The 17585-nt window shown below is 35.5% G+C and overlaps 1 protein-coding gene across 9 annotated transcripts in view; it reads left to right on the top strand.

The window, feature by feature from the left end:
- The window catches only part of ckap5 (cytoskeleton associated protein 5), a 45081-nt gene that overhangs the window by 1682 nt on the left and 25814 nt on the right, over window positions 1-17585 (top strand). For all 9 annotated transcript variants that reach the window (XR_015525705.1, NM_001037667.3, XM_087310714.1 and 6 more), the window contains 20 exon segments: window positions 850-936; window positions 1932-2122; window positions 5827-6033; window positions 6135-6306; window positions 6387-6519; window positions 7821-7924; window positions 8011-8124; window positions 8201-8305; window positions 10084-10173; window positions 10263-10427; window positions 10527-10655; window positions 11471-11620; window positions 12473-12571; window positions 12659-12769; window positions 12868-12960; window positions 13042-13227; window positions 13908-14002; window positions 14093-14150; window positions 14338-14463; window positions 17227-17366. Coding sequence is in view for 8 of the 9 variants with exons in the window: in NM_001037667.3 (NP_001032756.3) it covers window positions 880-936; window positions 1932-2122; window positions 5827-6033; window positions 6135-6306; window positions 6387-6519; window positions 7821-7924; window positions 8011-8124; window positions 8201-8305; window positions 10084-10173; window positions 10263-10427; window positions 10527-10655; window positions 11471-11620; window positions 12473-12571; window positions 12659-12769; window positions 12868-12960; window positions 13042-13227; window positions 13908-14002; window positions 14093-14150; window positions 14338-14463; window positions 17227-17366 (2525 nt within the window). In the remaining variant the exon portion in view is untranslated.

The following is a 17585-nucleotide window of genomic DNA, read 5'->3' as shown; positions in this document are numbered from 1 at the left end:
GTATTTATTAATATTTATTATAACACATGGAAGTTCAGTCAGTGCTGAATACACAGTCAAACGGAACCTGCCTTTGCCTTTATCCGTTACAGTATGTACATTTTAAACTAAATCTGATTGATACCATTTAATTGAAACATTTAATTTTTTTTTGTACATGTAATACAACAAATAAAACAAACAAATAAAAGTTCATTTTGAATTAGAAATGACAGCCTCTAAACCATCCTCATCATTCTTCCTCTCAGATGCTATGTTAAAATCAAAGGTTACCATAGGGCAGCTTTGGCCCACAGCCCCTAGTTTGGACATCTCTGGTATAGATAATGTTAAAACAGTCAACTGTGCTGTTTGTTTGTGACTCAAGTGGAGCTTTGCAACAAAAATAATAATATTGACATTCCTTTACAAATATAGATTACAATTAAAATCTACAGAAAATTTAAATTTGATAACCTTTTTAAAGTGCACTTTGAATGTTTTCTTTACACTCAAAAAAAACTTGATCTACATGAAACAAATGTTGTCACCTTAAGGTAATAGTTCACATAAAAATGTTAAATGATTCCCCATTTACTCATCCTGAGGTGGTTTTTAATCTTTTGACTTTTTCTTGTTGAACACTAAAGAGAACTTTTTGAAGAATTTTTCTTCAAATTATGGAATAATTTTAACAGAATAATTTCTGTTAAAAACAAGATTAAAACTCAAATATTTAGGAATGAGTAAATGGTGACAATTTTTGAGCGAACTATCCCTCAAAGTCTTAAAGTTGGTTTTATTGCTGTAGATTCATGTTCTGCTTTGTATGCCATGCAAGCAACCAAAGTTTCCCCTTCTTTTGTTTAGTTGAAAAGATCAGACAGACTGAAAACAACCATGGGGGATGACAGTGAATGGATGAAGTTACCCATCGACCAGAAATGTGAACACAAGGTGAGTGATCCTGGCTGCTTTTATATTTTGGCCCATCCAAAATCCCCTGACGGTGTAACAGGAACAGCTTGTGGTCGAAGAACCATACTGTCAGCGGTTCCCTCAACCCCTTTAGATATTAATGCATGCAGAACGCTGGTATAAACACAAACTTTACAGTAATCAAAAACCTCTGATGTAATTAATCTGTTACTTTTACGTGAACAACAAGTTTGGTATGTGGTAGTTAACGTTTGCAAGCCGGCAACTAGTACCCAGTAGCTCTGTCACAATTATTAAAGGGATAGTTCACAAAACATGAAAACTCTGCCATCTAGTTAGTTTCTTCCTTTGCACACAAAAGGTGTGAATTTGGGGGAATTATCTCTTTAATTTATCGTCTGATTATGGTTATTTCATCTTTTTGCTCTTATTTGATTAAAAATTCATCCTTGTACAATAAAAATAAAACTTATTTTGCATGTTAAGTTGAAATACTCTTTAGTATTTACTTTTGTTAGTGTTTTCTCTGCAGGTAATTTCCGACTGTTTCCTGAAGTAGTGTAATTTTAGGTGGCGTGTTGTTTACATGTGACATCATCTCAAAGTTTAAACTGATTGGATGATGGTGTGAGAGATTGATTTACAGCCAGTTACATTCCGTCCTTCAACATACCTTAAGTTCATTCATTCATTTTTTTTTTTTCTTGCTTGAGCTTGTAAAGAGGCGGGATGATCTGTGTGGTAGTGATAAGTAGATCACACTACATTTTAATATGATTCTAAAAACTTTAGCTTATTTTGTCAGATGAATTGGTTTTAATAAGCTGTGCTTGATTATCCGCCTGACATTTGTGCATAGAGAACATTAAGAATGATGAAGCGGTGTCCTCAGTTTATGTATTTTGTATTATAAATAATGACTTAAATGTATGTTGGCCTCTAAAAAATCTGGGTCGTTTTCCTCAAGCCATGAACTCATTTATTTGGTCGATTGATCTTCTGCTTTCTTGTAGGTTTGGAAAGCCAGATTAAGTGGATACGAGGAAGCATTGAAGCTTTTTCAAAAGCTAGACGAGAAGAGCCCAGAATGGAGCAAATACCTTGGACTTATCAAGAAATTTGTAACAGAATCAAATGCCGTAGCCCAACTCAAAGGATTGGAGGCAGCACTTGCATTTATTGAGAATGCACACGTGGCTGGCAAGTAAGTATCTGTATCCAGAAACCATCATAAAAGCAGTTTATATGACTGTACTCCTTAAGATTTGTTTGTGAAGGATTCATTTCAGCGCTCATTTTTCCCTCAATCCTTGAGAAGCTTTTATTTGGGATGACGTTTTGAAAGTGCTTTGTGTTTACAACTGTTATTGGAACAAAGCAGAAATGTGATACCTGGTGGAAGTCTGTTTCTAGATCAAGCTAGAGTCATCAGGCAAAAGTATCAGTCTTGCTTGTATGTACACAGTAGCTGTTGTCTTTTCTGGACATTTTGGTCAATCTCAAGTGTATCTGATTGCAGACTGCAAGACGGGGCGTAACATGAAGGGGTGTAACTTGTAGTAAGTCAGAGAGGCGTAACTTGCAGTTATCGATATCCCATTGAACTATGCGAGATGTCACAATGAGATGTTGTTGGCAAGTAGGGATGTCCCGATACAACGTTTTAACTTGCGATACAATACTGATAATGCAGCCTTCAGTATGAATAATCAGCACAAATCATGAATACTTTACTTTTACCCATTTCGTTGAATGTATGAACGGTTAGATCAAACTGAGAACAAAAGTCAGCAACAGTCAGTATGGGAATAAAACAACCAATTTATTAAATATTGGTTGCATAAATGTAAACCTTTCACATAAGAATATATTTTTAAAAATTAAAGAATAAATATTAAGACGCTGAAAAATATCTTAATTGAATAAACAAAAATATATTTTTTGACAAAATACTAATTAAAGGTCACTTAAAGTTTTTTTTTTACCATCAGCATATGGTAGAAACAGCTGAGAGCAGGAACAAGAAAGAAATATTGTTAATTGACCAACTGCTTAAGGTTGAGGCTCCAAAGTTTCATCTTCACACACAGCTTCTTGATAAATTTTGATCCAGTTTCGAGCTGAAAATTATCTTTCACACTGGGCAGCAAAAATAGGGAGTTATTGCTACAAGTTAATAAAAATGTGCAGTATGGTAAGTACAAACATTTACAAGATCAGAACTATTTAATCTGTGTTTGTAAAATAAGAAGGTTATGGCATTCGTTGCCTTGTGTTGCTAAGCAGCGTATACAAAACAATGTAAAGATGGCTTGATGTGAAGTAAATAAACCTGTAGAGATGTGCGGCTGTTGTAGCGTCACAATGGATTTCTATCGTAATATACCGTAACTTAGTGAGAAGAGCATGTTAAATCCTAAAGGGACTTTGCTAGCAAGCAGTGTTGTGATCGCATGGGACTGCTTGATTCAGAGATTTTTAAAGTCGTCCGATATAGTTTTTTTGGGCTGATATCAGACGTGTTTCCTATATCAATATTGGATCGGGAGATCCCTATTGGCAAGATGGTGGAAATACTTAACAACGTTTTCGCCGAATGTTTTCATGAGTTTTCTCCAAATTTATCGACAACCAATTCAATTGATATTTTGTTATATTCAGTAATTTAGCAACTCAACCATGCAACTTGCTGACTTCTTCCGTTTTGTCATGACCTACTCGGTATTGCCTCCTGTGGTTGCGAATAACAGTACAATGGTGAGCATGTCAAGTATGTGATGGTTGGAAGGTGTAGATGTTAATAACGATGGTGGTCTAGGATGGTGTGAAGTAGGTGTAGACATTAATAACTGATATACAGCGACATCTTGCTGACAACATAGTTTTGACATGTTGGTCTCAGTAACTTAAAGTTACGCCCCTTTCCCTTCTCGAAAATCTAGATTATTTTTAGCAATTGTTTATACTTTTGCTTATAATTGCCGTTTTATGTTACATGACCATCTGTCTAAATAGTTGAAAGGAATCCTGTTAGTTATTGTAAATGGTTTGACTTTTAGTATTGATTGTTTAATAGAGCTTGGATAAAGGAATGATGTAAAAACGAGCGATTCAGTTCCAGTTAGACTTGAGTTTTATTGTGATTTAAAAAAAATAATAATTTTCAGTTTGATTTGAAGATTTACGATTGTCAAGTTTTATGCGATCAAGAATATTGTCTACATTTTAGTTTTGGTTATTTATAGTAATGGAAATGGTTTTTATGGGTGTTTTTTAGCTTGGTACAGTTGGTTTGATTTAAAAAAAAAAAAAAAAAGGCTTGTGCGATTTGCTCCAATAGTGCAGTTCATTTGAATCCACGTGAACCCTGCTGTGAGATGATGAAGAATGTCTGTAGCTGTGTTTGAAACAGCATATTTCCATACTATATAGTACGCTAAAATTAGTATAGTAGCCAAGTAGTATGTCCGAATTCACAGAGTTTGAAAATCAGTATGCGAGAAGTACCCGGATGACCTACTACTTTTGGCGAGATTCTGAAGAATTCCATGTACGCTGGGCGATCCCATGATGCTCCTTGAGAGAATTTATGAATAGGGTGAAGCAACAAAAAGACGTGGGTAGGTCACGTGACCTGACAAATTTGCGGGATATAGTATGTCCATATTCCATTCATACTGCTCACTTTAATGCTGTATTGAACTTTTAAATTCAAATGCAGTACCTGCTGAGTTGTAGGTGGTTTCGGATGCAGCTTGTCTCTAAACGGCATGCTAAATAATTCAATGATTTGAAATGTGGTTGATTATTTAAATGTTACGTTAATTTCTTTTCTCTGAAGCAATATAAAACAATACAACTTTGGAAAGTGAACATCGACGTTTTACTGTTATATAAAGCAAATCAGATTTTAAAAATGTTAACAAATTGATCAAATAAATGTCAGCACCACTTTGCTCCAGGTTGATAAATTTACACCACTGAAAACAAAAATTGTTCTTGTTACAGATTTGAAAGCAATCAAAAACAGCACGACCAATTGGTTTTAGAGATGAGCGTTGACACGTGACAACTTTTCTTGATGTGCAGAAACGTCTTTCAGAGGCTGTGCTAGTGGCAGGCACAAATACTTTTACATGCTCATTTATTGCAAACCATTTGTAATTATTTTGGTTATTCTGATCAATTGCACAGGCCTTGTTCGCAATAAACAAGCAAACAGATCTTTGAAAACTCTTGTTCTACTTTCTCATAAACTCTGCAGCTAGTCCATAGCACACTATTGTTTTGAATGATCAATAACATTTATTGCGTTCATTGATATACATTTTTTTTTTTTCTTCGGCTTATTCATGAGAAGTCGCCACAGCGAAATGAACCGCTAACTTTTCCAGCACGTTTTCTGCAGTGCCCTTCCAGCTGCAACTCGGAACTGGGAAACATCCATACACTCATTCACATACATACTTTAAGGACAATTTAGCTTACCCAATTCCCCTGTACCGCATGTCTTTGGACTGTGGGGGAAACCGGAGCACCCAGAGGAAAGCCATGTGAACACTGGGAGAACATACAAACTCCACAAAGAAATGCCAACTAACCAGTGCTAACCACTGATCCACTGTGTCGCCCTCAGTTTCAGGGCAAATACACATAAAATCAATTTGTTGTGTCTTTTGGATTCTCTTAAAATGACTGTGTGAACACCACGCGAACCTGGACTAAATCTATACCTTTTTTCTTGGTTCTTTCCAAGCAGTCGAAAAAACCTATACTAGTGTGAATGCATCCTGATTTCGTACACTAAATTGGAAAGAAACTTGACAATAGGAAATGATTTGTGGGATATGGAGATTGGTGTACATATTAGCTTGATGGGATCTAATAGAGTGGAGTCTTGTCTTTCAGGACAGTTGGTGAAGTAGTTTCTGGAGTAGTCAACAAAGTGTTCAACCAGCCCAAAGCTCGAGCCAAGGAGCTGGGGACTGAAATCTGCCTCATGTACATAGAGATCGAGAAAGCAGAAGTGGTGCAGGATGAGCTGATTAAAGGACTGGATAACAAGAACCCCAAGATTGTCGTCGCTTGCATTGAAGCACTAAGGAAAGCACTTTGGTGAGTTTGCAAGTATTGGAAACTAGTTAACCAGATGTGGCGGTCATTGTCACTTACTTGCTGCCACTTATTCAGCATTAAATGTGTTCCTCTTTTTTTAGTGAATTTGGATCAAAGATCATAACACTTAAGCCTGTCGTGAAAGTGTTGCCAAAACTATTTGAGTCTCGAGAAAAGGCAGTTCGAGACGAAGCCAAATTACTGGCAGTGGAGATTTATAGGTGGATCCGCGATGCTTTGCGAGCGCCTCTCCAGAATATCAACTCTGTACAGGTGAGACCTATTCCGTTATGAAGATATCAAATGAATGTTTTGGCATGTTGTAATATTATTGTTTGATTGCTTGCTTTCAGTTGAAAGAGTTGGAGGAAGAATGGGTGAAAGTGCCAGCTACAGCTCCTAAACAGATTAGATTCTTGCGCTCTCAGCAGGACCTGAAGGCCAAGTTTGAGCAGCAACAGGCTGCAGGAGGAGATGAAGCAGACGGTGAGAATAAAACTGCACTGTCACCACATTTTCACATCTTCATGAAAATGTAATGAAATGGTTGTCAACTCTGTTATAAAGAAAAGGTTCACCCAATGATTTAAAACATTAAGTATTCACTCATCCTCCCCTTCCAAACCTCTGAGCTTATCTTCTGTAACTTTAGAAGAAATTTGACTATTTTTGAGGAATGCTGAAAACTGGTGGGCTCCATAGTATATTTTCATACTGTAGTTGTCAATGGCTGACAGTTTCTAACAATTTTTTTAAATATACAGTAGTCAACATTTGAAGTGGGCTATCACCTTTCTTTAAAGTTGATATCCTAAAACAGGGGTGGCCACACTTTATTTTTATTTTTTTTATGGAGTGCCAAAAGCCAAACTTGATTGAGGCTTGTAGGCCGAAGCAACCAAAAGCAATCTCATTTATGACGTAATGGACTTGCGCTAGTTTTTGCCTTTGATTTGTCTTTTGCCTACCCAGTCTTCTATCTGTTGAGTGACAGTACTTACATTTTTAAAAGTCTGATTTAATTGAAACATTTAGTTTTTTTTCCTGTAGTTCAGCAATAAAACAAGCAAATAAGGTTACATTTAAATCAAATTATAAATGACGATTTCTTTCAAAGGCATCTGCCCAACCCTTTTCTCTTCTCAAATAGGATGGTGGCTCAAATCAGAGGTTACAATAGGCCAACTTTGACCTGCGAGCTCTACTTTGGGCATCTCTGTCCTAAAACAATTGATCAGCACCTATTCTTATAACCATTTTGAAAAACATTCGATTCACTTCGAATTACATTCAAACTACTACTGTAGTTCAACAGAAAATAGCTAAAAATTTATTTGAAATTACTTGTGTATAAATTTGACGTTTGCTTAAACCAGAATTGTACATTTGAAGAAAAATGGTCTATAAACTAGCCTTTATAATTAACTTGTAGGCACTAATATTTTTCATATAGTTAAATCACTTCTATTGTGTCAGTCTTTGTGGTCTTTATCTGATAAATCTACATCAGTTGCCATAGTAATGAACTAGTTGCCAGCACAAAGCCAACTGACGATATAGGAGTGGCTGTCATTGATGAAAAAAGAGGACTACACTGAAGCATTTGCTTATACATCTAGCTGTTATTATGACTAAATCCGGTTTTAGGAAGCTATTAAATTGCGGCAGCTTATGTTTATATATCATTTAAAAAAACATTTTTAGAAATACATTTATTTTAATAGTCATTTTGGTTCAGTTTTAACTGTTTTGTTTCATTGATTGGATGCATTAATTTCTTCCTGTAGGAGACGATGAAGAAGTGGCTGAAGCTGTTCAGGTTGATGCTTACGAGCTCCTGGAAGCTGTTGAGATCCTTTCAAAGCTTCCCAAGGATTTCTATGAAAAAATTGTAAGTCAGAAATGAGTTCTGTTTACATGATCCTTGGATGCTGTTTGAACTACTTTATTTTGATGTTGTAACCTTCTTGACCACAGGAAGCAAAGAAATGGCAGGAGAGGAAGGAAGCGCTGGAAGCAGTGGAGGCTTTAACTAAAAACCCAAAATTAGAGAGTGGAGACTATGGGGACCTGGTCCGAGCACTAAAAAAGGTAGGAGTCTTAGTGAGATTTTGGTTAATAGGGTAATCTCTGTAAGACCAATAAGTAAAACGCTCTTTTGTTGTAGGTTATTGGGAAAGATGCCAATGTGATGCTAGTGTCCATGGCAGCCAAATGCTTGGCTGGATTGGCAACAGGACTGAGGAAGAAGTTTGGGACATATGCAGGTCTTGTAAGTGCTTTCATGGCTTAAATTGGCACAGACAATTTCACTTATTTTTTCCTAACTTATTTTGTTGCGTTTTTAATTAAAGTGCTGGTAATGTGTATTTTTAAAAAATATCTAATGTAGATGTTCTTCAGTGTAAACAGTCTGCAAAATTGTTAGTCAAACTGCATAAGAAATGTATATTGTGTCTTGAAAGTAAGAGTCAGCTCATAATCACGTTAAGTCATTACGTTATCAAATCTTTAACTGTTTACCGAGCTACGCCAACGCTATCAAAACAAATCTGCATAACCAGGCATGAACAGACCTTTTTTACAAGATGCCGAATGGTCATTCTAGGTTGACTCATTTGTGGTGCATTATTTAATAAATACAAATGTAATTACTGTCAAGCTGCTCTCACAACAAAATATTTTATTAGAACGTGAAAGTTTTAGTAATATTAGACACAGTTTTTATAATAAACACTTTGGATGTTTTTTAAAGGTATCATCAGGACAAATTAAGTTATTTATCAAGTATTAAACTGAAAAATCATGATTAACTTTTAATATACAGTAGGGTTGTGTCAATAGACTATGTCCATTGTCCATTGCGATGGCTGATATACATCACGATCCTTGCCCCACCCCTGTCGCAGCAGCAACCTGCTTGCAAAAAATACACACGGCCCCATTTACACTAATACGTCTTAGTTTTAAAATGGCATTTTAAAAAGAAAACGATCGATGTCCAGTCCAGCATTTCTGAAAAGCCTCCTTCCACAAAAAACTGCTGAAAACGCACATCACGTGACCACACACACTGTCATGCGCTGCAGATTCTGTTGGCTGTTCACCTTTTTTTTTTTTGTTTTTTTTTTTTTTAAAGTTTGACGACGCCATTATAACAACATGAATCACTCTGCCTATTCATGCCGTAGTCTCGCAGAAAAATTGATCGACAGGTGGTAATTTGTCCGTTACTTATCTTTATTTATTTATGATTTGGTTATGGGTTAAACAAAGGCCATGCGGGTCAGGTAGTTGAAACTGTATGCTACATAAACTTTATTCATTATAAATTAATTAATTATTCATAAATTATTAATTGACCTCTGCCTACGACATTGATGCCATCGTCCATCGCAATGTTTCACTTTTGCCATTGTATGATGCCAAATTGGTCAACATCGCTCAACCCTATATACAGTTTTTGGGAATTTTATTTATTTATATTGTTTGTGTATCATCTCTTACTAAAATATGAAGTTCTTCATGTATCATGTAATTTTTTTTTGTGTATGTGTCTTGCTTTAAGTTGCTGATGTGGCAATAAATAAATACATCTGCATAATGCCTTCCTGGCCACAAAGTATAAAAATTCTGAAATGGGTAAATCATTTCTGTCACTGACTAAATCGGAAAGACCAATTGAACAGAGTTGGCCAGGTGACTAATCAGAGCAGTTTGCTAATGGAAAGGTGGGGCTTATAAACCGTAAGCCCCAAATAGATTCAAATAACCATTTTTAAATTATTTTAAAATGATCCTTATATTAAATGTATATTCTGAAAAGTAAAAAAACAATCAAGTATTAGGACGCTAAACAGGACTCACAGTCTGCAGAAACACTAACATACTCTCTTTGTACATGTAATCAGAGGGGGAAGTCCCGCCCACTAGTCTCTCATTAGCATAAACAGCCCTGAGTGAAAAGCAGCTGTCTGCCATTGATCCCCTTTAAATGCCATATGACCTGTTTTTTTAATAGATGGTAATTTGCTCTTAATTTATTTGAAGGTGGTGCCAACCATCTTGGAGAAGTTTAAGGAGAAGAAACCTCAAGTTGTTCAGGCCTTACAGGAGGCCATCGATGCAGTCTTCCTTACTGTGAGTATTTGAAAAGCATGGTGCTAGTTAGCCTTGGGCCTTAACAGATTTGAGACTTGGATCAGTAATTTATGGCATAACCTTTGCAGACAACCTTGCAAAACATCAGTGAGGATGTTCTGGCAGTGATGGACAACAAGAATCCTTCCATCAAGCAACAGGCCTCACTGTTTCTCGCCAGAAGTTTTCGTCACTGTACCCCAAGCACATTGCCAAAAAGCGTTCTGAAGCCCTTCTGTGCTGCATTCCTCAAGGTATCTATTCATCTTCAGCATTGAAACATGTTCCTCAAACATGCATCTCGGAGTGTTGATTTAAGGTTGTTCCACTTTTTTTTTCTTTCTTCTGAGTAGCAAGTAAATGATTCTGCTCCTGAAGTCAGAGATGCTGCTTTTGAGGCTTTGGGAACGGCCATGAAGGTGATAGGGGAGAAAGCAGTCAACCCATTCTTGACTGATGTTGACAAACTCAAGTTGGACAAGGTATAATGAAATGTTAATGAGTGTTATATTAAAATTCATGTTCTGGTGGATACAAAAAAAATTGAATTTAAATGATTAGTTTTAGAAGTGACTACGTTTGATGTTATAAGTTTGCAGGATGAACTTTAAATTTAGACAAGTGGTTTTGTTTATGCTTTTTCTAACTAAAATTTTCAATGCCAAGATATGTAAAAATGTTCATAAAATGTCAATAATGGTAAGATATGTGAAAATGTTCAATATTATTTTTATTGTATGCTTTATCTTCCCTGTAGCTTTTGAAATATAACAGAAAAAGTGATCATACTAAATTAACAAATGACTAAACTTGCTTATAAATGGGCAAAAGCATGAATGTTGAACTAGTATAGAGATTTAAATAATCAGTGTTTTGTAGCTGCACTGTGATCCTTTAAATCAATGGTCTCATTCAATTTTTGGAAGGCCACAGCTCTGCATAGTTTAGCTTCAACCAGCTCCAGTTCGTTGCTGAATTTAAGACCTGTGCTTTAAATCTTTTAATGTGCCATCTAATGTTTCTAGTACCAAATCTTGCCAGGCATATTTAGAACATGTACTGTTGTTAACTAAATTGCTATATAATGTATGGGAATAAATGTAAAGTTGCACGACAAAAATGTTAAGTTCGACCTTTATTTGAATAAAAGCAAATGTTCCAGCCAGTCAAATAAGAGCAAACTTCCATCTTGTGCCAGTTTTGCATGCAAATGTGCATCAGGGAGTCAGGGACTGTGGGTGAAACTGAACTAGTGCAGAAGTTCATGACTTTCCTTTCACGTTTCATGCATAATCAGATAAAAGAGTGTGCTGATAAAGTGGAGCTCATTGGAAAGAAAGGAGGCGGCGGAGGAGAGAAGAAAGAGAGACCTGCTGCAAAAGCATCTCCACCTGTTGAAGCACCTGCAAAAACCTCAGGGCCTCCTAAAAAATCAGCTCCAGCTAAGGTATATGGTTATTTAATCATATTTGTATGCTACTTCTGCTATTGCTGCTGATAAACATGCACACATTATACATTAAAATAAAAGATTTTTTTTAATAATGAAAACGCCTTCAAGGATGATTTTAAAAAGGTATCACCAGGAAGAATTTGAAGTCAATTATCAAATATTGAATCGAAACGTTATATTGAACTTTTTAATGTTGAATGTTGTTTTTTTTCTAATGATATAAATTTTGTGTATAGCGTCTTAAAAGAAATATGAAGTCATGTAATGTTTATGTATATTGATCATTCCCTGAAAATCCTTTAAATTGCTAATGTGAAAGTAAATAAATAAACAAGGGCATTAAATGACTTATTATTTGTGGTTTAACAAAAACCATTGACAAGTTTAGAGACTTTAGTAGTAAACAAAGTTTTTTGTTTTACCATTTCTTTTTTAATAAACGTTGCTGTTTGATCTAATTTATTTATATAATTTTTAAAATGTATATAATTTTTGATAGCTTATTTATACTCCTAAAATTATCAGGACAATAAAAAATGTATTTATTAAATTATTGTAAATATTTGATTAAACAGTAACATTAGGTTTTTGTTAAACTGTTATTGTTATCATAAAATTTGTGATTTTATTGACTAATAATTATTCGTATAAAAATTTACATGTTTTAATGTGTCTAATCTTAAATGTAAATAAAGAATAAGTTAATCTTTTAGATGATTTTGTCTAACATTTAATTAACATGACATGTATTATGAAATCTCTATTTCCAGCGAAGCTATTATATCATAATTTTGTGCATTGTTGTTTTTATTTAAGCTCGACTGACTTAATTTTATCATGTTGCAGGCTGCAGGACCTCCCAAAAAGGGCAAACCTGCTGCGGCCCCGAGTGCAAAGTCCAAGAAAGCTCCAGAAACTAAGGAAATAATCGAGACCGAGTTATCTGTAGGTTTAAAATTTGACCTATTTAACCATTTTTATTCATCTTAAAAGAACGGTATAATGCAAAGTTGGTTATTGTGTGTTAATCAGCCTGAAGTGTGTGAGGAGAAAGCAGCCGCTGTTCTCCCAGCCTCCTGTATGCAGCTGCTGGACAGCGCCAACTGGAAGGAGAGACTTGCCAGCATGGAGGAGTTTCAAAAGGTCACTTGTGGATTTTTTTATTTTTCTCCATCTATTTGATAGAGATTTCAATTTGAGGGAACGTGCTCTAAACTTGTCTTGGTTTTCATTCTACTCAGGCCGTGGAACAGATGGACAAATCTGAAATGCCCTGCCAGGCTTTAGTCAAGATGCTGGCGAAGAAACCTGGGTGGAAAGAGACCAACTTCCAGGTAGTTCTCTTTAGTGTGATGCTGTTCATAGTTGTCTGATATTTGTTGTGGTGTTGATTTCCAATGTGCTTTCTTTGTTAGGTGATGCAAATGAAGCTCAGCATCGTGGGGCTAGTTGCACAAAAGGGCCAGTTCTCAAAAACGTCTGCACTGGTGGTTCTGGACGGCCTGGTTGATAAGATTGGAGATGTGAAGTGTGGAGGTAACGCTAAAGAGGCTCTCACTGCAATCGGAGAGGCCTGTTCTCTGCCATGGACTGCTGAGCAGGTTGGTGGTTTAATCTAGCAAGAAATTATTAATAGATTAATATAATTATATAATATATTTATATGTATATTTATTTATTTATTTATTTATTATAAATAAAGGTAGTTGTTTGTTTTCAGTTTTACAGTTACACGCTCCGACTAAAAATAATAATATATTTGACAAGTAATCACAAAATCAATAATTTATTATTAATACACATCTATTATAATTTTACTCTTAATTGGGCTTTAATTGAAATTGTTAGACTGATTTATTGAATAAGTTAAAGTGGTTCTTGTAAACATTTTACATTTATAGCATTATATGTCAATATAATGTTTAATAATTATAATTATTTATTTATTTTTTTAAAATATTAAAATAAAATACAATATACATGGATTAATAAATGTGGATATATATATATTTTTATCTATACATATAATTATGGCGTAATAGCATTTATTATTATTTTTAATTTTACTGTTACATGCTTATCCTTGCCAAATATAATAATAGTAATAATAATAATAACAATAATATGGTTTAATAAATGTAGACATGTCTACAATAGTCATTATACACTGTTTAATAAATGTAGACATGCATACATTTGTTTTAAGCTTGAACTTCAGTATTTTTCAATTCAACTTGCAATTATTATATTTAAACAATTGTCCTTGTTTCTGAACTCGCAGGTTGTCTCGATAGCCTTCGCTCAGAAGAATCCTAAAAACCAAGCAGAGACGTTGAACTGGTTGGCCAATGCCATGAAGGAGTTTGGATTTGCAGGGTGAGCACTGTATACCTGAACTTTCTCACTTAAGATCAACCACATAAAAAAATAAGTATCCTCATTTCTAACTTCTAACCCATTATCCAGAATAAATGTCAAGGGATTCATCAACAACGTCAAAACTGCTCTGGGTGCCACAAATCCTGTGAGTCATGATTTCAGTCATTCATAACTGTAGTTTCAAGTGAAACTATGTGTTTAATATGGTTTGCTACAATTGCTGATGATGGTGATTTTAATAAATATTCTTTACCTTACATATTGTTATAGCTATAACTATATTTTATTTAAACAAATGTAATTGTTTAATGAAGTCTTAATGTTCAATTCAGGCTGTGAGGACGTCTGCAATCGCTCTTTTGGGAGTGATGTATCTGTATATGGGAGCTCCTCTGCGCATGTTCTTTGAAGATGAAAAACCAGCCCTCCTTTCACAAATAGATGCTGAGTTTGTGAAGGTAAATATAACCTTTTATAATGCAAAAATGGAAAGCAGTCCTTTCAGGAGTTTACTCAACCATCAGTGGGTTTTACCTCTTATACTCATCCACTGAACCGCACCTGTTTTGTTTCCATTGTTTTACTTTGGTGTTGTCATTCCCTCCCTGTCTAACTTAGTTCAAGGGCACTGCACGGGTGTGTTTCGGCTGCTTTTCCGTTTTTCTTTTTGTATATTTCTCAGTTTATCAAAGCAGATTATATTAAATACAACCTGAAATATTACATAGAATTTTAAGACTAGATTTGATCAAGTGTTTTTTTCCAGATGTCGTGTTGGACATACAAGACTAACACTTGTTTTTTGCTCCAAGGTGAAAACCCTACTCTGTGTTTGAACTGCACAATTCCCCTAACTATAACTGGGTTGTCCTGCTTTTAAATTATTCCAGAAGACTTTTTTTATGAAATGAACTCTAAGGACATTTTTAGCAAAGTGACAAATTTAAACGTTCCTGCCATGAAAATAGCCTTGGTTGCTGACATGGCATTAAATAAAAAATACATTACATTACATGAAAGAAGATTGTTCTGTAAAGTTGTTTTATTTTTACACTACTGGTTTTTAATTTCTTGTATACATTTATGCATTTATTTATTGAAAATTATGTAAACACTGTGAAAACAGAATAAGGTCACAAAGGAAAAAGTAAACAATGCAAGTTTCAGATAAAAGAGTTAGAAAGACATTAAAAGTAAACTTTGAACTTCAAATTAAGTTTGACAAAGTAAACAAAGTGGGAAAAAAGTTAAAGAAACAAAGGAAAGAAAGCAGACATAAATAAGCTAATAAGGCAAAATAAATTACACAAACTAGAAAGAAACAACAATTAATGCTGATTTATAGTTCTGCGTCAAGCGCACGCTTGTACTAAAGTGCAGCCTACGTGTTATGGCACAGCCCTACGCTGTGGCTGTCGACATTGGTGACCCGCACCTCTCGAAAAATGTAACTACACGTCACAACGGCACATAGTGCAAGCTCTGTGATTTGTCGGCTTGGTAGAGCTGACGAGTCTGGGAGGGACTGAGTGCCGTGCAAACCCGATGGAGCGATTGGTTTAACAGTTTGGAGTGCCGGGAAGAAGCTCCTGATGGAAAGTTTTGTTTTGTGTTTATCTCATGGTTAAAGTTGTTGCACGTCCACTGGTTCCTGCCTCAAAATGAGCAAGTTTAAACCACTTATACATTAAAGGGTTACGAAACACCAAAACACATTTTTTGAGCTGTTGACAGTCATATAGGTCTCACACTGCTAAAAACACTAGTAGGATACATATATTTCACTAAAAAGTGAAAATTGGTTGTTTGCGTTATTTTGAGCAAATTCGTACATCCGGTTTGAAACAAATTTTTGAAGCTGCGTCACGGCCATGTGATCTTAGCGTGTATTCCAGCGTGTAGACTGGACATCTGTACCTGGGAGTACTGTATTACGTCTCTGTGTGTGCTGCATTCATTCATGAGTATGACTCAAGCAGCAACCTCCCGCTCTCCCTCGTGAGGCCAATATAAAAGTAACTGAAACTGCAATTCATCGAAATTCCACTAGTCCTAGCTCCATAATAGAGCAAAGTTTAATTGAGCCCACTGTTAAAATGGCTTAACTTTAAAGCAGAAAAAAAGGTGTTTACAGTCTGGTACAAAGAAAGATTTTGGTTTTTACAGCTAATACTACCCTTCATGACAACTGTGAGGGGGGTGAATTTTTATTTTTTTTTACTAACTCAACAGTTTTCGTTTATATTAGGTTATATTAAGTTTGCATAATTAAGGGCGTGGCCACTTGATTGACAGCTAGGTCTCGCTGGTCCCCGTCACTTCATCTCAGCTGACTTCGGCAGATTAGCCACTGATTTCTGCATATTCATCATATTTTTGTTTTGTTTTATGTGGCTTTACACAGTCAGTTGCCTTTTGGGATTATTTCCTAGTTAATAAGCAGCAAATGTAAATAAATAGAATATCTAAAGAGGAATTACACGAGAAAAGAGTTTTTTTAAATTTGCTCTTAAGTATTAACATACTTAAAAGTGTGTTAAATTAAGGAAAAAAAAGAATATATGATATGGTGGAGGACACAAATTAAATTAGATCAATGATTCACACTAGCTGCGTCCCAAATGGCACACTATACACTATGCACTCATGCACTATGTACTTATGCACTTACACACTCAACAGGATAGTATATGTATGAAGTGGTGTCCCAAATGGCACACTAATGTTTTTTTACTAAGCGGAAATTCAAACCGTTTCCCTAATGACCTTTGACGGTTGCCAAATCAGTGAAATAAACAACAGAATTATCAAATAATACCTGCCATGAGTATTGCCGCATTCACCATCGGGAGGCGCTATAATCACTCTCGTTGGAGAAATTTGCTTTCACCATCCAAAATAAATAAAGTTATCCAACATGTGCGTCCGATAGCTCCGCCCCTTCCGCTACGTATGCAAACCTGCGGTCGTTGAGTGCGTGAAGTGTCCATCATTACACACTTCATTTTAGCAGCTGAATGAGTGCATCATCCGGGTAATTAAAGTGCACTTATGATTTTTAGAGTTTTCAGTGTGAACACACTACTTTCACTGTTTATACTACAAAATGGCGTAGAATAGTGCATAAGTATGCGATTTGGGACGCAGCTCATGACTTTGCTGCATCACCTTGGCTAATAAATTTTTTTAGTTATTTTACATTGTCATGCTATCTGTCATAGATGCAGGGTCAGTCTCCTCCGGCCCCCACTCGTGGAGCCAAAAAAGCAGGAGCAGAGGAGGATGGCGATGTGGCTGATGAAGACGAGGCAGACGGTGGAGCTGGAGACATCATGGACATGCTGCCCAGAACTGACATCAGGTCAGTCAGAGACTGGCTTCAGAAATTCTTCTTTTTTAATAATGGATCCATCCAGTGTTCATTTTAACAGCAAATTTTGATTTGGTTTTATTCTTAGTCTTTTGACTAAAATTCCATTTGAGTTTTTCATATTTTTGTCTTCTGAATCATTTTAGTTTTAGTCAAATACATTTCATAAGATTTTAGCCTACTTAATCTACTCTATTTAGTTGACTGAAA

Source organism: Danio rerio, chromosome 25, assembly GCF_052040795.2.
Source record: "Danio rerio strain M-AB ecotype USA chromosome 25, GRCz13ab, whole genome shotgun sequence".
NCBI lineage: Eukaryota > Metazoa > Chordata > Actinopteri > Cypriniformes > Danionidae > Danio > Danio rerio.
Note: the sequence above shows the minus strand (reverse complement) of the source record. Positions and strands in the feature narration are given on the sequence as shown.